Source organism: Xyrauchen texanus, chromosome 4 (assembly GCF_025860055.1).
Source record: "Xyrauchen texanus isolate HMW12.3.18 chromosome 4, RBS_HiC_50CHRs, whole genome shotgun sequence".
In the NCBI taxonomy this organism is placed as follows: Eukaryota; Metazoa; Chordata; class Actinopteri; order Cypriniformes; family Catostomidae; genus Xyrauchen; species Xyrauchen texanus.
In genome coordinates, this window is record NC_068279.1 from 40090547 (window position 1) to 40112253 (window position 21707).

The 21707-nt window shown below is 40.2% G+C and overlaps 1 protein-coding gene across 2 annotated transcripts in view; it reads right to left on the reverse strand.

Moving 5' to 3' along the window:
- Nucleotides 1-21707, reverse strand: part of LOC127642963 (regulator of G-protein signaling 3-like) — a 52644-nt gene that overhangs the window by 12499 nt on the left and 18438 nt on the right. For both annotated transcript variants that reach the window (XM_052125435.1, XM_052125436.1), the window contains 9 exons: nt 19861-19942; nt 18580-18685; nt 11832-12198; nt 11408-11456; nt 10609-10865; nt 8420-8503; nt 4849-4960; nt 1977-2020; nt 984-1100 (listed from right to left, as the gene is read on the reverse strand). In XM_052125435.1, the coding sequence (XP_051981395.1) occupies nt 984-1100; nt 1977-2020; nt 4849-4960; nt 8420-8503; nt 10609-10865; nt 11408-11456; nt 11832-12198; nt 18580-18685; nt 19861-19942 (1218 nt within the window). The remainder of the gene's footprint in view (nt 1-983; nt 1101-1976; nt 2021-4848; nt 4961-8419; nt 8504-10608; nt 10866-11407; nt 11457-11831; nt 12199-18579; nt 18686-19860; nt 19943-21707) is intronic.

Genomic DNA, 21707 nt, shown 5'->3' on the forward strand with positions numbered 1-21707 from the left:
GGGCTATTTCAAAGTCTGTTAAAAGTGCCATACTTCCTGCTGCCAGTTGGTGCTATAACCTCATTACCAAGCATACAGCTGCATTTTCATCAAAATCACACAATGCACACAGAGAAGATATAAGGCACTTCCTGTTTTCCATTTTTCACCATAAATGTATTGCTTCACCATGGCGACACTGTTCAAAATATCAAAAATCTGTTCGAAATTAAGCATAAACAATGGCTTGGCATGATGTTTGTACAAATTTGGTGCCAGTCACATGATTCCCCTAGGAGGAGTATTGAATAATAATAATCCTTAGAAGAACAATAGGGCCTCCACACTTTCACTGCTTGGGCCCTAAATATAGGAAGCACATAATATCAAAGCTTATTTTTGCACTTCCAACAATGTACTCCTTTTCTAAGGTAAGTTTCAAAAGTGCTAAAAGGTTATCCATTTTTTTCTATGGTACATTAAAATGTTTTGTTGCTTGGTTTACAAATTTGCATGTAAAATTCTCTAATAGAGGTTTAGTGTGAACATTATTTTCAAAAACAAGAGGAAAACAGTATTCTGTTGCTTTATAATAATGACCAACATATCGGTTATTGGCCGTAACTTTGAAATAATTATTGTATTGGCCAACATTTTTAACCCCAAACTCAAGTCTTGTCATATTAGCCATTTTTGCCATAATTAATGTCCTATTTCCCTCTGAAATATGTCACATTACAAAATTAAATGGTTTGTGGATGCCATTTCACATTGACTTTTAAGGAAAGAGCTAAACTACAGACATTTGAAGATAAGTAAAGGACACAGCTCTCGGGAGGCAATGTCAGGTTGCATCTGTTAGCTCTGTTTATGAAGAACTACCTTTCCTAAGACAGTATACTCAATAACTGATGCAGAAATGCAGACAGGCTATGGTTAAATGTGAAATCCAAGTATGTGTGTGAGTGTTTGTGTTGTGAGTGTGCATGTGTTTCATTTTGTACCTGGTCAAAATTGCCCCTTAGTGCAATTTGCTTGTCAATATTGTCTCTCAGACACTGAACGACCCTCCTCTTCTGTTCAGCTGAAAAGGCTTCTAGGCTGAACAGACACTCAGTCCTCTACAGAGACACAGAAACAGTGCATGTAACTGACATTGTGGGAGTGTTTGTGAAAAGATGTGTGTATATGCATGAAAGGAGAGAATTATTCATCACAGTCTCATTAATTTGGGAAAAAGGAGGGAATTGAAGGTTCATTCATCTTTAAAGTTTTAATCAAACGCACATAATAAAAGACCATCTTTTAAGAACCCTCAATATCATATGCTATTATGCAGGAGAATGGCATAAGAGATATGCACTCATACACACTCAGACATTAATGTCAGTGTGTGAGTGTGTATGTGCAATGTGTTGTCAGGGAGATGGGCAGATGGCTGGGATGTGTTTGCTCGAGTGAGCTGGCTACGTCTTTCAGGCAGCTTTAAGGGCTCTAACATGTGACGTAAACTCTGGGCACAAGAGGCCCTCCATTTAACAGCCTCACACTATTTACTTCCCATTAATGTTTACCGCAGGGCCATCCTGTTGGGTCACCGCTTCGGGAAACACATTAAACTGCATGAGATTTTTAGTGCGGTACATTGATTGTTCACCCCAAAATTAACATTCTGTCATCATTTACTCCCCTCATGTTGTTCCAAACCTGTATGACTTTCTTTTTGTTCCTCAGAACACAAAAGGAGAAGCAGAATGTTCATTCTAAGGCCAATGTATGGAAAAAGATGTAATGAAAGTGAACGGGGACTGAGGCAAACATTCTGGATAACATAATCTTCTTGTGTGCCAAAGAAGAAATAAAGTCATAGTGGTTTGTAACTCAATGAGTGTGAGTAAATAATGACAGAAATTTTTTTTGTGTGTGAACTATCTCTTTAAATTGTACTGTAGGCAGGGATCTGGGCTAAATGAGTAGGTTGGTGCGCAGGATCTCACCTCTATCCAGTAGGAGATGTACAGCCGCAGTTTGTCTGCAGGAACTGGAGAGAAGAAGAAAGAGGTGTGAATTTCTTCATCCTGAGGCTGAGCATTGCTATGTTATGAAAGGAATGCCTTGGTGTATTTTTTACCATTTCCTGACTCTGGGGGTATATGTGAACACCCACATGTACCATGATATACAGTATGTACAATAAATACACAGTATGGTATTTAAATTTACTTGAAAACCAGAAGCACTTCAAACACCATTATGCTTCAAAATGAATGGGTTAAGCAGTGACAGAAGTATCCTGCAGTGTGACACCATCAAAACAACATAATTTGACATTTTTATAAATCTGTATAATTGTTAAGCATGTGGTTTATAGAGAGACTACATAGAAAATTGGGACAAAAATTAATCTGTCACATTACAGGACATTTTAATTAAACTGCAAAAAAATCTAAAAGATTTTTTTTTTTTTTTAAATTTAATACAAATGGTCACCAGTTACAGAACCTAAAATATACACATCCATTATGTATACAGTATATACTTATATACTGCCAATGTAAATTGCATAGAAAAACAGTCACAATTAGGGCAACACAATTAGTCAAATAAATAATCAAGATGGCAATTACAGCAGCCACAATTATCAAACCATGAAGTGTCAGTTATAACATTCCAGTTGGGTCTACTCCTGCTGCATCAATATTATTTATTTATTTATTTATTGCTGTGATTAAGCATTGTAACTAATCACAGACATGTCTATTGCTTGTAAATTTGAATAACAGGTTTGTTTTTCATGAGGAAAATGTTGAAGTTGACTGTTTAGCCAATGCCTTGATTTAAAGATGTATAAAACAGCAAAAAAAGATCTTTAGTAACAGTTCTCATCTTATTCTGGATGTGTAGCCTACATAAAGATCTGTATATGACATGCAGATGCCCCACACAATAGACCTATTTTAAAGTAAATTCTTTTAATTGAAATGAATCACAAATATGAAACCAAGGGATATAATACATGTTCACAATGTTACTAATACATAACATTCACAGGCTGGATAGACCTTCACTGTAAGTGCTTGAACCACATATTAAAAGACAATTGTCAGCATGGTGATGGTTATTTCAGAAACTGAGATGTCAAATAAAGATTGGATTAAGATATAAATGCCCTCTGTGCCACATGCTGCTGTATTTTTGTCAGCAGGAAGGTGAAGAAAACACAGTCCCACCCACCCTGCCTATAAAAGGCCATACCGGAGACATGACCATTGTTTCAGCAGACAGAGAGGGTGAGGAGAGCTGGACTCTCATAACACACACACATTCACACACCCATGACACCTCCTTCCTGACTGTCACACTACTAACACATGGTCACAAATAACACAGGGTGGAACTCCCCTCCACTCTAAAAACAAAACAGTCCAGAGAGATACATCACACACCCACACACACACACACGTATAAATAGACAGACAGAATGATGGATCGGCAAACAGACAGACAGCCATATGTAAAATGTTTCTTACCATTTACACAGTAAATATTAAAACTACACTATATAACTTTTTTGCTAGAAAATAACAAAAATGTATTAATGAGAGTGCAACACAAAACCATGTCTTTACCAAAATACACTTTGATTAACCTATAATAATGATCGTGGGAAATTGCATACATACGTCATACGCCCGGGCGTGTTTAAGTCATTTATGTACACAGAGAACATAAGCTCCGGCTACTGTTGTGTACATGTATGAGTAGTGTAGACTGGAAGATTTTTTGTCACAACTAACGAGAAAGATTTACCATGGATAATTCAAAACAGCAAACCTCCAGGGAATCACTTTGTAAAAACAAAGTAACCCTGAACAGAGCAGAGTCTACAAGCAAAAAGTGAAATGGACAGAGTCTGTAATAAAAGCCGAACCAACATCGGCTTGGCTTTTCAAAGGTGGCGACAACCCCGAGATCTGAAAGGATTTAAAAGCGACCCAGAGATGGCTTTTTTCTTACTCAACAGGTAAGATATTTTATTGATATGGTTTATTTAAGTTGTGTAATCACACACACACACACACACACACACACACACACACACATATCTGTGTAGTGAAAAACAATAATTATACTGTAATCGGTGCAGAACTTTTCACTTGCTAGCACACGTGTGTATTTTTCTTTATAACAGCAATAACTTATATAAATAAATAATTTAGTCCTAGGCTTGCCAAGAACATGTGAGTCTTGAAATGATGTTGACCACTGGTTGGTAACAATGACAATCTATAAATTAGTTACTGCTGTGGTCAATTTGGCCAGAACATCCTGCAGTTATAAAAACTTTCCAACGTTTGACCTTATCAGACTAGCAATCATTATGTCTAATATTAATGCATGTTGCCAAACTTTTGTAATGTCATTTATTTCAAAACATTAATGTTTCCAATAAGTCAAAAAAAGTCTGCTCAGATGACATGTTTTTGGATATCCGTCTTTTCCTTTCTTTCATTATTTATTTGACAATTCGCTCTGATAAGATGTCCTGTATTCATGTGTACACCGGTGCCTCAAATCACATTCATCCATGCAGAGGAGCAGAGCCGAACCACAACTTACGTCATTACCAAAACCATGTTCTTCCACAAGACACATACAGTTTTATTTTTTAACCACTAGAGGGCCAAAAGTTACATAGTGTGGCTTTAAGAACTCTGTTTATTTCAGTTTGTTTATCTTAGCCAGATGTTAGTGGATACAAAGTAAACTAAGAGCAAGAAATGCCTTTGCTCTAAATAATGAAACATACATACATTATACAAGTGTCCTTATGTTTAATCAAATAATAAAGTGTACAGAATAACAAACCATCCTGCAGGTCTATCTGATGGAGGTAGAGTGGACTCTGCAGTACATTACAGCGGCCTGCTTCATCTTCCCTGGTCAACAGTATCAGGTCTGTGTAGATGAATACTGTAGCCTACAGGGGGCGATACAGTCAACAGTTAGTACCACACTGAAACATCACCGGCTGACCTTTTTGTGTCACTCTCACTCATTTTCTGGCCATGTGAAGACAAAGATAACCCTTTATACTGTTCTTTAAATTATTTAGGTCTTTAATAATTTACATCTTTAATTGAAACATGAGGCAGCAAGTGCAAATATATAATTTCACAAATCTTACAGAACAATAAACTGTCCTTTCCTCAGGGATCTGCTGGTAATTCTGCTAAAGTATTATTATGTTTCTAACACTAGATGGGTAACAAGTGAAAACTTATGAAAACATGTCTGTTATACATTTTCTTTAATTCAATCAAAAGGAAAAAAAATAAGGTTGCAATGAAATTTTTTTTAAATGTACTAAGCTTACGTTTCTTTTTTTATTATTATTGATTTCAGGGTAAAATTTGGACATGGACACAGTGTGTGTGTGTGTGTGTGGTGAGGGGGCTCTAACGATGCCCACTGCTTGGCCAACTCCTGGAATTTGGCCAACTTAATAAAATCAGCCCATCTAATTCACAGTAAAACACACACATTCATTCTAGGACACTGAAGGAATGTGGTTAGCGATGAGCAGCTCATCCTTCTTAAACACTCTGATCTTTAGAAACTCTAGACTGCATTACTAAAACAGGTCTCTAAGCAAAATTGATGTCAGCTGGCATACAGATGGAGGCCCTGCCAGGGAGAACAAAGGATGTCACAGGCTCTCAAAGGGAATTGCTATAGATACAAAGTAGATTTTAGAGGCTATTGTGGCACTCTCAGATTTATCTTAGCACAATATTGCTCATGCTGAGGAATCAAGAGAGCATGTTATTCCCAAACTGCAGGTTCCTCTAAGGCTGTAGTTGAAAAAAGACTGAGATCAAGATATCTGTTTTACCTCTATGAGGAGCACAAATTTTGTGTCAGGCATTATTGTCACAGGAAAAAATATCCAATAATGGTTTAATGAAATGGATCTAATAGAAAAGGTAGTGTTTCCTCCAGTGCAAAAAATGCATCAGTGCCTCTAGACTAGGAGACTTTTAGAGTGGTATCATGAGAACAATCTAAAACCCTGACTGAGCAAAGAAAAGTAAATTCTGCTGAAAGGGGACACCAATTCTTTACAGATACAGGTCACTTTCAGAGCTCACAAACATGATATTATAAGAATCCCTCCTGCATTATTTTATCTAAGACAAGAAATGTGATTTAGATTCTTTACTCTACACTGAAAGAATTTGAAAGGCCGTGCCTTGAATAATCAAAGTTACATAGAATGAAAATGATAATCTACTTTGAATGTTGGCATACAAAATATCCGTCTGCTCCTCTCACGAGGCTATTGTATGACTTCAGAAGACTTGGAATAAAGTCATATGGACTTATTTTATGTGGGGGTTTTTTCAACAAAAGATACATTCTGCAAAAACGTGATAAGAAAGTGGTGAATGTAAGTGATGGAAACGGCTTATTCTCATGAACGATGACGTGTCATGACCATTTGTAAAGCGCAATGGCAATGTGCTCATCGGATTGGTGTGCAAGAGCTTGACGTGACTGGATCAACGAAAGGCCCGACTATGGCACACATTTCTTCAATCTTAGCCCTGGTAAGTTGAAAGTGCTTCACCCACAAATCGATGTTAAAGTGGGTCCTCAAAATCCACTAGAACTATTTTGAGCGCCGGCAATCCCAGGCATATGGAGGCTGTTGGCGAATGGGAATAGCTATTTGAGCCCTCATATGTGGGCTATTGCACTTATTCTGCGACGTCTCCTGGCAGCATTTAACATCATAGTAATCTACAATTGCTTTATTAAGCAAATACAACTATCCCCGAAGCAAAGAGGTCATTAAGCTGCTCTATGACAAAAAGGCGGGCTCCCTCAAGATAATGCGCATTTACAACCTGAAACGTGCAATGTTTTCCATATTCTTTAGTCACATTTTCAGAATTGTGTATTAAAAATGCTAAAAACTTTGATGGAAACCCAGCTATAATCTCTCCAAGTAACAGTAATGAGATGAAAAAGAGAGCAACAGTTTTTGAAATTAAAATATTTTCTCATAACCCAGATTAAAATGCAGAGCCGTCTATTTGTAACTGCAATTTATAGACTGATTCCCTGAAAAATGTAAACATTGTGACTGTTGCGCTAACAAAAAATTGCAATGTTTAATCATCATGACCAGCCGACAAGATTTGGAAAACAGTCATTATTTTTGCAGTCTCATTTGGTGAAGTAAGTGGTGTAGAAATTACACACTTCAGCCTGTCTCCTGATTTTTCCATTAATCCTCCTAAGCAATGAAAGAGCAACCTCTAAGCAAGGCTGTAACCATGTCTTGAACATTGGGGGGACCAAACCATTTTGGGGGTGACGGGTGTTGTGGTCACAAATATAATGGTCCTCTTTGGTCCTTTAATGTAGTAAAGCTCTGAATGCAATACTTTTCTAAATAAAGGCTTGATATACGATAAAGGCCCAAAATTGTTTAATTTTTGATTTTAAATGATACATGCATTTTTAAAGTACAAGACATACACTGTGTCTGCATTGCAGCAATTTGCCTGTTTCTTTTTGTGCTGTATCAAAGAAAAGACGAATATAATTTGAATTTCTTTTCATCACTGATGTATCTGTATCTGACTTTGTCAGCTGGCTAGCAAAAAGAAAATACACAAAATGATTTACTGCTCTCAAGTTTTCCCTCGTTTTCTTTTTTTATAGGTAATTTACTTAAAGTCAAGAGAATTTTCTAAAAAGCTCCTTCAAATACCAGATTACCACATTCATTCAATTCCTTTACAATATACACACATTCACTCTTTGTCTTAAGCCTGACATGCTGTAAACTGCTCCGTTAATGTTTTCACATTCAAAATTATGAGTGACATATAAATCACATACTGTATGTGACTTTAAATTCAAAACTTTGCCAAATGGTGAATAGTTTGCACCATGGGAAATTAATGTCGGTTGGTACAACATTTAAATCAGAAAACAGTGGGCAAATATTGCATGTTTAGTTAAATAATGACATCTTACATGACACAAACACTCTTAAACTGAACTGCTGACACTGACGCATGCGTGCTGTGTTGTGCTGGGATAATCCGTGAGATTTCCGCTTAGCGTATTGAGTCAAGCCTTCATCGATTTGATTGGCTATCTCAAATGACATTGACCAGCGGTGGTAGACTACTGAGTGCAGTAAAAATTTAATTTTTTAAACCATTATGTTATTTCTGCAACAGCTTAATTACAATTAAACAGTTTAATGGACTGCAGCAGAACAGCAACAAGGATATCAATTATTGTGGGGACAGTCTGGTCATATCTGATTATTGGGGGGTCCCCATCAGTATATATTGTGGTTACAGCCCTGTCTCTAAGCAATAACATTTTCTAGAGTGGAACGCGAGAGAACTGTTACCTTAAGAGCTATGTGTTTACTGTCATGAAGGATCATTTCCTCTGATAACATCAGGATTCTCTCAGGGCTGCACAGGTCCAGTGGCTGTGATACACAAACGTTAGAAGGGTTCAATTAGTGATGGGGAGTGGACTCCAAAATAGTCTATTCCTCGACTCTGACTCATGAGTCGACTATGATAAAGGAATCTAATGAATAAGAAGTTGTGATTGGCTCAAAATAATGAATTGGCATTCTTAAGAACCAATCACATCCTCTACAAACACCTTTTGGTTGGTGGGACACCACCTCATTCATCATGTGCATTTGAGTGAGCGATAATGTGAGTGCAAGCAAAAGAGAGGGAGGGTGTGACCGATTTTGGAAGTTTGTGTAATATTTATTCAATGTAAGGGACAGTGGTTGGAGAAGTGGATTCTCCCAATTTGTCTAGTTTCTATATGACAATGTAATTATTTCCGAGCTAGCCGGTCTTTTTATATTTTCCCTCTATATGATATGAGCAGCAATTAGGGAATGACATTTTTGCCAGTCATTTTAGGTAAAGTTATGTAATGTCTCACATTTAAAAAACTCTTAATAGAAAATAAAAACTACATTTAGTGTGCGGTTAAAGACTGCAATATTCACAGGACCATCGCCAGAATATGCATAGAATAGGAAATACTACTTAGTAAAAGTGGTAACTATTCTAGGGGCCCACGGGTCCCACAACAATTTTTAAACTGTATTTTTTTTATACAAAAGGGGCCCAGACCAATATGCAGTCAGGGGGCCCAGAATTATTTGGTACTGCCCTGCAGGTAAGCAAGTGATATTTTATCAAAGCAATAACCAATATATCTTAATTATACCCACTGCTATTTAATTCGTTGTGGTCAAGACTGTTGAGTTTAAAAAGCTGCCATTTAAAAATGTTCCCCATAGGTTCCACAAAAAAGCAACCATACTGTACGTTCCGTTTAGAAACAATGGTCCAAATTAATATTTTTTTTATTTGATTACATATCCATACTATGCCTATTAAAATTTCTAATTTATCAAGGAGTAGCAATCAGATGCAATAAGCAGTGGATTGAGTGAGCTATATACAAGTGATTTTATAATTCCATTGATTTTGTGGTCATGCCTGACAAGCAATTTTGGGAGTGAAAATATGGCACTGTCCACTAATTGCCATCCCTGGTGACAGCCCTGAATTTTGAAACTATCCTGATTGAGTCGAAGAGTCGGGAATCAGAGTTGTCTCCAAAAAAAATCGAAATCGAACACCCCTAGGTTCAATGACATGATTGGCTGCCACTCATACACAAATTGTGGCTGAAATGGTGTCACAGTGGCAAAGGGCTGTATATTTGTAAAACTGGTCAAAGATGAAGCTGTGGGGATAATCACATTAACCAGCTCAAATATGTCAATGGAAAAAAATATATTTTTTTAGTTTTAACGTGTCAAGTTTGTAAATATGTATTTTTTTGTGTCCATGCTAATTTGATTCATTTCTGGAAGAAAAAACATTTTGAGCATTTTCTAAAAAAAATGTTAAAAAAAAAATGTGCATAGCATTTTATTGTACCTATACTGTATATTTACATTTACATTTACATTTATTCATTTGGCAGACGCTTTTATCCAAAGCGACTTACAAAAGAGGAAGAACATCAGCGAATCATCTTAGGGAGACAGTGGTACAAAAAGTGCCATATTACAAAGTTTCACTATCATCAGAATAGTATACAAAACAGATTTATGTGCAACAAGAAATGTAAATTATTTATTTTTTTTTTTTTAGTGACCGGCTAAGTGCTTTTGGAAAAGATGTGTTTTTAGCCGTTTTTTCAAGATAGAGAGCGAGTTAGCTTCCCGGATTGAGTTGGGAAGGTCATTCCACCACCGTGGTATGATGAAACTGAAAGTCCGGGAAAGTGTTTTGGTGCCTCTTTGTTTTTGTATATACACAGAATAGCACATAAGTCATTAGGTAATAGTAGATCAAATGAATTTAAGCTGCCATTATTGACAAGATATACTGATATATTAGCTCTAACTACTTAAATGCAATCAACTAGGTGATACCTTAATCTAGATGATCTCTTAACGTAAACTTTAAAAATCGATTAATAATTAACTTTAAAAACATTATACAATAAATGATCCAATATTAGATTAAATTAATAAACTCAACGCACCTGCACAAAAACAGGGAAGATGAGAATTTTAGGGGCCAAACTGACATATGTCCCATAGTTGGAGTGGGGCAGGTGGGATTGGACGATGGTGCAGTTTTGGTAGTTGGAAAAGCTCTGTCTGTAGGATGAGGGAGGCATGGTGGTAGTCTTCCCACTCAGAGACCTGCATAAGGTGGCTTGTGCTTGCAATCCCCCATCCGGCAGGTATCCTGGACTCTGCTGCAGCCCTCTGCTAGTGTGAGGCTGATAGATTCTTCCTATGAATTGACAGGATATATCACACTTATCAAAAATTAAAAAAAGTACCACAATTACCATTACCAAGTACTATCACCCTTTTTGTACATGTACCATTGTAATACCATGTTATTCTTTGGAGTATGTGCCATGGTATACAGTATATCAAAGTAGCATGGTATTACTTCTTGGGGAGTTTTTCTTTGCCAGTGTTGTCTTTTGATGCTCTCTGGGGGGTTTGTAAGGTACTGTTCTATTTTTCTATCATCTACAAAGCTGCAATGGAACAATATGCATTCTATAAAGCACAACATAAATACTTTGCAACAGAACATTAAAACTGATCCTCTAACATGGTAAATTAACTTTTTTTGTAAATAAACAGTGCTCGGAAACTGTTTATGTACAGACGCTCTTTTCTTTCATTATTTTCACTTAAAAGCAGACTTGTGTAGAAGTGTGACTTTTTCAACTGATCTTAGATCAGCCTACATCAAATCTCCTCCTAAATTTTTAAAAGAGATAAAGATTCAAATGGGCTCCAAATGGGTTAATGTCTTACCGAGAGTTCCTATTGTTCCACTGTTGTCAGAATAAACCGGCTGCAATATCTGCAATTTAAAACATTCACACAAGTGGCAATGGTTACCTCAGCCTTCACAAAAATGGGTCAGTTAGAATAAATATGAAAATATCTTTTGGCTACAGTTAGTGTGCATGAACTGGCGAGCTGGCACAGATAGAAGCCCTAGTTTCTAAAGGCCAGCATCATGCTGTGATGAATGATCTAAGCATCTGGGTGCATGATAAATTAAGTCACCATAAAGCTTCCACTAAACAGTAATAAAGCACAAATCTAATATTTGGTAAAGGCTGCTGGCAGGTTCTTGTCTTCCCAACCTCTAAGAAAAGCACTGTCATTACAGTGAGATATACACAATCAAGGTGAATAAGTTAAACCTTTATATTGCAATAAAAATTGCTACCTGGTTTGCAGGGCTGACAGGCGAGAGGATTATGTAGTTGTCGCCATTTGATGATGTCACACGGGTACCTTTGAGGGTCTGAGTGCGTGTTTTGTAGTCATTCTCTCGTTTCCCAGTCCAAGACCACAACGACCCTCCTAATCCATTACCTGCATTCTCATGGCCACTTCCTTTCTTACAGCGACTCTGTTTGTGGTTGGTAGGTCGAGAAAGCAAAGGTGGGGTTTTGTTTTGTGACTTTGTATTAGAAGAGAGAGTGTCAAAACCGGAAGGTTTGTAAGAAGGCCTGTGAATAAGCCCCTCGTAGTAAGGCTTCATTACAGGCACTGTCCTCCATACCACCACTGTGATCTCATTACGACAATTCCTAAGGAAAAAATATCATGTTAATGATCAGTAATGACTGCATTGCAAAAGAACCATTAAATGGATATTTTACCCTACATACATTTGCATGTTTACATGAGAAAAGTGCAAGAGTTCAATCAAATGTTGGGGTCAGCTCATTTCTTTTCTCCCCTTTTTTCTCCCCAATTTGGAATGCCCAATTCCCAGTGCAATTTTAGTCCTTGTGGTGGCGCAGTGACTCGCCTCAATCCGGTTGGTGGAGGACGAAACGTCTTGGGTTACATGTGTAACCCTTGTTCCCTGAAAAAAAGCGGAACGAGATGCTGCGCTGCTAAGCGCTACGGGGAACAACTCTATCTGTGAACCGAGCTGAAATAGTGTGTGTAACACGTCAATGAACATTGACTGGAATTTATAGCCTCGGTTGATGTAATCATTAGATGCACCTGTGGCCAGGCTATAAATGGATACGTCACCAGGTGTCGTCAGATACTTCTTTTTTAAGAGCAGTCCTGGGACGTCCCAGTGCGGCAAAGCAGCGCAGCATCTCGTTCCGCTTTTTTCAGGGAACAAGGGTTACACATGTAACCCGAGACGTTCCCTTTACAAAAAGCTTCACTTTGATGCTGTGCTGCTAAACGCTACGGGGAACACAATACCCACGCCACCGCACTTGGGGCTGTCCGGACCCCTACGGTTGTGCAGTGTACTCACAAAAACGCGAGAGGTCTCAGACATGAGCTTGAGATGTCGACTCAAGGGCATAAGAGCCCGGAGTAGCATAAACATCTAAACCATTCAATTTTGATGAATGTGTGCGGAGAGGACCAGCCTGCCGCATCACAAACTTGTTCAGGCATGAGCTGAGATGTCGACTCAAGGGCATAAGAGCCCGGAGTAGCAAAGCATCTAACCAATAAAGTTCGATGAATGTGTGCGAAGAGAACCCGATTGCAACACAAACTTGTCATAAAAACTGATGAATGTGAGCGGAGAGGACCAGCATGCCGCATCACAAACTTGTTCAGGCATGAGCTGAGATGTCGACTCAAGGGCATAAGAGCCCGGAGTAGCAAAGCGTCTAACCCATAAATTTCGATGAATGTGTGCGAAGATAACCCTATCGCAACACAAACTTGTCATAAAAACTGATGAATGTGAGCGGAGAGGACCAGCCTGCCGCATCACAAATTGTTTAGGCATGGGCTGAGATGTCGACTCAAGGGCATAAGAGCCCGGAGTAGCAAAGCATCTAACCCATAAAGTTCGATGAATGTGTGCGAAGAGAACCCTATCGCAACACAAACTTGTCTTAAAAACTGATAAATGTGAGTGGAGAGGACCAGCCTGCCGCATCACAAACTTGTTTAGGCATGGGCTAAGATGTCGACTCAAGGACATAAGAGTCTGGAGTAGCAAAGCATCTAGCCCATAAAGTTCGATGAATGTGTGCAAAGAGAACCCTATTGCAACACAAACTTGTCATAAAAACTGATGAATGTGAGCGGAGAGGACCAGCCTGCCGCATCTCAAACTTGTCCAGACATGAGCTTGAGATGTCGACTCAAGGGCATAAGAGCCCGGAGTGCAGAACATCCAAACCAAAAAAGTCCAATGAATGTGTGCGGAAAGGACAACCTGCCGCATCACAAATTTGCTGCAGAGGGAGACCTCTAGCCAAAGTTTTAGAGGAGGAGAGCCCTCTGGTAGAGTGCGCCCTGAAACCTACTGGCGAAGCTTGACCGCGCGCCTCGTAGGCCCGGGCAATAATGAGGATGCCACTTTGAGGGCACCCCACCCACCAAGCCGTGGCAAACCGCAGTGGCCACATAGAACCTGGCAGTGGCGAGGCAAGTGCCCGCTGACAGTTCTTTCTACAGAAAATCCAGAACTGAAGCAAACTGGCAGTTAGCCGGTTCTGTAATAAGAACTTTAGTAGAAGGAAACTCATGCAGGCGCATTTGCGTTACTACGTTCAGCCCCTCCCGAGGGGGGGGGGGGGACTGGGCGACTCTGGGGAAGTAGAGGAGACATTGCGCTATCAACAGAGGCGAAGAGGTCCTCTTCTGCCCTGTAAAATCTACCCAGATCAGTTCCAAGTGGAGGGAGCCCTAGCACTTGAAATGGTCTCGATAATCTCAAGAGAAAACCCTGTGAACCTCATTTGGTACCCTTAGGGGCCAGACATGAAAGGTTTCACAATTCGGGCCAAGGATGAGAAGGTCCTCCCTGTTCGGAATCGCCCAAGGCAAGCCGTCGAGGAGAGGAATTAGCTCCGAGAAACATATCCTGTTCGGCCAGTGCAGCGCCATTAATAGGAGGCAAGACCCTTGCTGGTGAACATCGCCAAGACTCCCGGGAGCAGAGAAACCGGGGAAAGAAATGCATACAGACGCATTCTGGGTCATGTATGTGTCTTAACGTCCAAACCCAAGGGGACTGGGTGATTTCAGGGAGAAGTAGAGGAGACATTGCGCTATTCATAGAGGTGAAGAGGTCCTCTTTGCCCTAAGATCTCACCCAAACTTGTTCCAAGTGGAAAAAGCCCGGCATTTAAAAAGGTCTCGATAACCTCAGGAGAGAGCCCTGTGTCCTTCAGTTGGTACCCTTAGGGGCCAAACATGAAAGATTCCACAATTTGGGGCAGGAATATTGCCCTGTGCCTGAGATAGAAGATCCTTCCTCTTCGGAATCGCCCAAGGCGAGCCGTCGAGGGAAGAGATTAGCTCCGAGAACCAAGCCCTGTTCGGCCAGCGCGGTGCTATCAGTAAGAGGCAAAAACCCTTGCTGGCGAACTCTGGGCAACTACTACCTTAGGGTGGAGTTCTTAATTCCCCCATTGGTATTTTCTGTCTGGACCATAAATCTGCTCCCATATACGGGCATCCAGGGATATAACTGACCTGAGTGACAGGAGCTTGCCCTGGGCCCTAAGGAGAACCCAACGTGTCAGAAATACAGCTGACAAGAACGTGGGTCTCCTTGATGATTTATGTAAGAGGCTAACGCTGTATTGTCCACCCGCACCAAGACATGGCAGCCTCAGCAGGAGGTATTTCAGGGCCAGAAATACAGCCATCAACCCGAGACAGTGACTGTGACAACCGAGCTGACAACCCTCCTATCTCCTTAAGCTGGACGACCACTTAAGGCCGCTACCCCGCCCATCAGAGAGGTGTCTGTCGATAGCAGCCTGCGACAACAAGACGCACCTAGAGTGGGACCCAAGGCAGAAAACCGGGGTCTGAACCACATAGAAAGGGAATGAAGCCTGAGGCGCGTAACCCTATTTAGCCTAGGGGTTTTGGCCCTTGGAAGAAATCCCCTGGCTTTTGGCCACAACAAAAACAGTCTCATGAGCAGAAGGTCCAGAGGGATCACCGTGGACGCGTTCGCCCTGAGACCTGGAAATCGTTGATACTGATAACAGTGCAACCTTGACCTAGCCTGACTTTGCTCAGGGTGATCTGAATGGACTCAATACTAGCGGGAGACAATTGTGCCCGCATTGTGATTGAACTCCATACGATGCCCCGATAGACAGTGTTCTGAGTGGGAGAGAGGACTCTTTTCTTGGCGTTGAGCCTCAACCCCAGAGAAACAGATGAGCTAAGACGATGTCCCTGTGCTGAACTGCCAGTTCCTGGAACTGCGCTAGGATCAGCCAGTCGTCTACATAATTCAGAATGCAGATGCCCCGGAGTCGCAAGGAGCCAGCGCTACATCATGCATTGTGAATGTGCGGGTAAAAAGGGCTAGGCTGAGTGAAAGAACCTGACCCTGGAAGACTTCGCCCCTGGAAGTGAACCTCAGGAACTTTACATGTTGTGGCAGAACTTCTAAATGAAGTATTGAAGTGCGTCATAAGATCGATGGTGACCAGCCAAACGAGTTGTAGGGCTTGAGACACGACCGTCTTGACAGGCATCATCTTGGACTTGAACACCCACGGGTAGTTCAAGCTTTAAGATCTAAGCCAGACGCCACCCCTCATCCTCCATGGGAAATGGGAAGTATTTAGTGTAATAACCTAACTCTCTCTCTGGAAGGGGAACACATACCATGGCCCCTTTAACCAGGAGATTTAGTTTTTTTTTTTTTACAAAAAAAGAAATCCGGTTTACGGTAGTGAGAACACGCCGTTGAAACACGGAAAAGCGGCGAGTGAATTAAATCCTGACGCCCTTATAAGACCCACAGAAAAGAATATATCCGGCAGAAGTTTCCACGCTGCCAGGATCTCTGAGATGGGTATTATATTTGAACACTTCCTGTCGAGGGGTTGTCGGGTGTTTCGCGTCCTGAATAAAATGCAGGAACAGCGAAAACACCCAATTTTGACGGAAGCCTCTGCAACCCGAAACACCAAGAGGTGGCGGGAATGGAGGGGCTTCGAGGGGGTACCGGGAGGGGTGAAGTGATAGGCCCCTAATCTAGGCGCAAGACCATCAGGGTTTTCTCTTACTAGAAATGATAGCCCTGAGGTCTTGCTTCAGGGGCTGGCGAGGGAGGCGAGACTGTCCCCAATCCCTGGGAGGAGGAGCACGACTCGCCACGCTTTGCTTTTGAGCCTCCGTTCAGACAGGACTGAGGCGGGTCTGAGGCTTGCTCGTCAAGCGCAGAACCCACACTCAGGTCGTCCGGGAGGTCATTCTGGTACGCCTGTAAAACAGCATGGTGTGCAGAGCAGCACCAGCCTGACCTGCTGCTTGATAAGCCCTTCCCACTAAAGTGGAGGTTGTCCTACAAGGCTTTGAGGGGAGAGAGGGCTTCTTAAGTGAGGATGCCGAGCCCGGCGAGAGATAGCCCGCAAGCGTCTCTTCGACCGGCGGCATCACTGAATACCCCGTGCCTCAGCACCCACGATGGTCAAATATAATGACGCCGAGAGTATGTGAACACGGGAAGAAAATATATATATATATATATATATATATATATATATATATATATATATATATATATATTTTTTTTTTTTTTTTTTTTTTAGGGGTTCCTCCATGAGCGAAAAAGCTCTTCATGGAGGTTATCAAAGAAGGGAAGGGACTCGTGAGGTGTTCCCTTTCTTAGACTGGAAGATAAAATCTATCCCCTAATTTGGAGGGTTTGGTGTCTCTTTTTCGCGTGGCCAGTCCAATCTGGCAACCGCTTGAGTAACAACATCGAGCAATTCCTCCGTAGATTTTTTTATCGCGGACGGAAAGCTCGGAGGCGGGAAGAGAATCGCGATCCTCCTCATGATCCGAAGAATGTCGGAACGCGCTTCGAGATCATGTGAAGGACCCGCTGGGTTTGGAGAGAGAGTGAGAGAAAGGGATCAACCCGTCTCTTGCTCCTCAGCCAAATCCATGCAAGAGCCCCACGAACGATCTTTATATATTTTTTTTTTTTTCGTGAGTGCTGACTCCCGGAAGCAAGCGAGGCGAGCACGAAGCACTCTGCCTGTTAAAGCAAATCGCAGGGTGCGAGCCGCCCTGCTGCAACGCGAGAGCAGCGTGCTCTTACCCCCAAACAAACAGAGCAAAAACTGATGTGTGTCCTCTTCAGCTATAGAGCAAGAAGAGGGGACCACGCACCGTTTGCGGCTTTCAGTCATTCTCTCTTTTTTCTTTCTTTTTTTTTTTTTTTTTAGAAATATATATATATATATAATATTTTCTAAACAGAAGAGAGAAGAAAAAAGAGAACAAAAAGAACAACGTTCACTGCACACTGCCTAACTGATTCTAACTCCTAACAGAGGAAAGAAAGTTTTGACAGGGTTTGTGAAACACACAGAAACAGAATCGGTCTGAAAAAAGAGTTTCTGACGACACCTGGTGACGTATCCATTTATAGCCTGGCCACAGATGCATCTAATGATTACATCAACCGAGGCTATAAATTCCAGTCAATGTTCATTGACGTGTTACACACACTATTTCAGCTCGGTTCACAGATAGAGTTGTTCCCCGTAGCGCTTAGCAGCGCAGCATCAAAGTGAAGCTTTTTGTAAAGGGAACTCAGTTGCCTCCGTGTCTGTAAATCCGCACATTTTATCACATGGCTTGTTGAGAGCATTACTGTGGAGACATAGCGTGTGTGAAGGCTTCACGCTATTCTCCGTGGAATCCACGCGCAACTCACCACGCGCCCCATCGAGAGCAAACCACATTATAGCGACCACGAGGAGGTTACCCGTTTGACTACCCTCCCTAGCAACCGGGCCAATTTGGTAGCTTAGGAGACCTGGCTGGAGCCACTCAGCATGCCCTGGATTCAGACTCCAGGGGTGTTATGCTCATTTCTAAATAATTAAAGGAACAGTCCATCTAAAAATGGAAATTATGTCAAAATTATGTCATTTACATAGGCACAGGCTTGGATAGGCAAAATAATAATAATAAAAAAAACTATAGACCTGATGGCATGTGCCAGGTCCACACACTTCCAGTGTTCAACTGGCTGGCCATTTAGTTGTAATAATGTGTCCAGCTGTTGCAATCCAGCCTGATGAGCTGGCCCATCTGAAAAAAAATCAGACCATAGTCAAATTAAGCATAAGCATACCCAAGACCAAGCACATATGGGTTCCCTTTACTATATTAAAGGAATATTTTGGGTTCAATACAAGCTAAGCTCAGTCGACAGCATTTGAGGCATAATGCTGTTTATCACAAAAATGATGTAGACTCTTCCCTCCTTTTCTTTAAAAACAGCAAAAATAGAGGTGACAGTGAGGCACTTACAATGGAAGTGAATGGGGGCCAATTTCTGGAGGGTTTAAAGGCAGAAATGTGAAGCTTATAATTTTATAAAAGCACTTACATTAATTTGTCTGTTAAAACTAATGTATTAATTTAGCTGTAAAGTTGTAATTTTTTGCAGTCATTTTAGGGTTTGTTGACATTTCGTAGTAATGGCAACAAAGTTGTAAAATTCACTATAACTTTACACAGAAAAAGTTAGTAATTTGATCTCACTAAAATCATGTTAAAACGCATATTGGTTACATCTTGTGGCTATATGTTTGAAAAAGTGTGTATATTAGCGTTCAAAATTTGCCCCTATTCACTTCCATTGTAACTGCCTCAATGGAACCCAGACTGAACTGGAGGAACGAGTTGAAATAAATTTCTGTGATAATCAAAATTATGTCTCCACCAGAAGTCCAACGCACAAAATTCAAGATGACTGTATTTTGCCATGTGAAGGTAAATGTGATCGCACCTTAATTGTGTCTATTAACAGCAATGACATTAAATAGAGAGCAAATTGTGACTTGAGAATCTTACATGAGTCACTGTATTGTTTTTGTTCCAGAAGAGATCTCAACAATGACATGAACTATGCTCAGATTTGCCAAGACACCAAAGTCATTTATTGTAAATTTCTTCCAAGACCAAATATTCTGAGCTGTACTATTTACATGAATAACTCTATCCTCAATCTGTCCACATTTGTCTCATATGTGTGTCTGTTTTCATTTCTCCCAAGTAATTTTAGGAGAAACATCAGAGGCAAAGTTGATACTTAAATTAAACATAACGAAGATCTCTATTAAGCCCACCTATCTCTAAAAGAGCAACCATTGAGCAATGCAATTTTCCTCCTGATATCATATTCATACATTCACTATATTGCATAATTTACAGCCCATGGTACATGAAGAAAGATATTAATAGAAAGTGCTTAAAATTACCTGGATCAACAGCTTGGACACGCACAGGTGAGTCAGAGCAGATGGTGAAACCAAAACCATCTTTACCTCTCAAAATGGTCACCTGTTTGAGAGACCACAAAAATGTGCATGTTTACATGATAATCAAAAAAAATAATTCTATCATCATTTACTCTTCCTCATGTTGTTCCAAACATGCATGACTTTCTTTATTAAATAAAACTCAAAAGAAAATGTTAGGCGTTATGCTAGTATCAATCACTATTTAGTTTCATTGCATCTTTTTTTGATGCAATGAAAGTAAAGGGTAACTGTGGCTGTTCTTTAGCCTCATGTTTCCTTTCATGTTCCATTGAAGAAAAAATAAATCATCAAGTCAGGGTTTAGAACAACATGAGAGTGAATAAATGATGACAGAATGTACATTTTGAGGTGAACAATCCTGTAAATAAAATGCAATTTTGTATTTCATAAATAGCATTTCTACAATGACACTCCATAATAAATCTATCATTTGTTTTGAATGGACTATAATTAAAGCTTCAACCTTTAAAGAGACATCCAGGAGAATGGACCTTTCACAGTAGGAGTAAAGTGTGAGAAGACCTCCCTGTAACCGGGTCAGAGAGTGTGTCTCTATGTGTGTGTGGTGTAGTGTGAGTGCGTGCACACGCGTGTGTTCGCTGAAGAAACCAAAATCCCCCCTGGAGCACCACTGTACACTAAGACAGTAATGCCACAGCAGAAAATAGTCAGGGATATTAAAAACTACAAGCTGAGAAATTAGTCAGGGTTGCTGGGTGATCAGGGAGCCTTTCTTTTTCCCTGGCAAGAAAAATAAATTACGGGGACCGAAAACTACCCTGGCACTGACAAAACAGCAGAGAATTAATATTTGGACAGTAGAAGTTAAAAATGTCAATAGAACCTGGAGCCAAACTAAATAGAAAATGTTGAGGGAGGGGGGTGTCTCACATTTAACATGACATTGACTGCACAACAACAAAGAGCCTTGTTTAGGAAGGGAGAGAATTAAAAGAGAAAGAGTGATGACAGCTTTAGAACTTTCACTGCCCTCGTTACAAGCTCCATTAATTACTCTGATGAAATAATTATCCTAATTAAATTCCACTGAGTTTCCTCTTTTCCATTACTCCTATTTGCGGTTCTTTCTTTCTCAATTGTTTCAAACAATGATTCTCACCTGTGTGAACGGATATCAGTGCTGGCAATACTGAATGAAAAGTTTGGAAGGAGCTTGTTTATCTAGTCCCCTCAATCCCAAAGCAATGATATACAGTGGGGTCCAAAAGACCAGTTGTGCCTCAATTTTGCTTCTGTTTTGTATTTTATTGTTGTTATTGTTGTTTTGTCTGAAAAATTTAAATTTTTCACTAACAATTTCTGAGTCCATGATATATAGCTTTTAGCTTCAATGACAACATGCACTCAAGCTGGAATGGACAATGGACATAAGTTTGTGCAAAACCTGATGATCCATGATAATCACCATGATTAAAGAATCTTCCAATGAGCATCTTGTGCACTGCAAGTGGTAACCTGCAATTGGTATCTTAAGGGGACATTTCTAAGTGACCTAACCCATAAAATGTGTTTAAATGATGTAACCTAATAAAGTCAGGCTGGTTAATACAGGTTAAAAGTTATTTTTGACTTGAATAAAGCCAGTTTATTTAAACGTTACCACAAGAAGCACATTTTTAGGTCATTTTTACATCATTCATTTTTTCTAATCCCAGAGTTTTGACATGTACAAATGTTCTATGCATCATCAACATACATAATACTGCGTTCTGACCACTTACTACTACTTTACTACTTTGTCATTTAACTCACACTTTTATTCA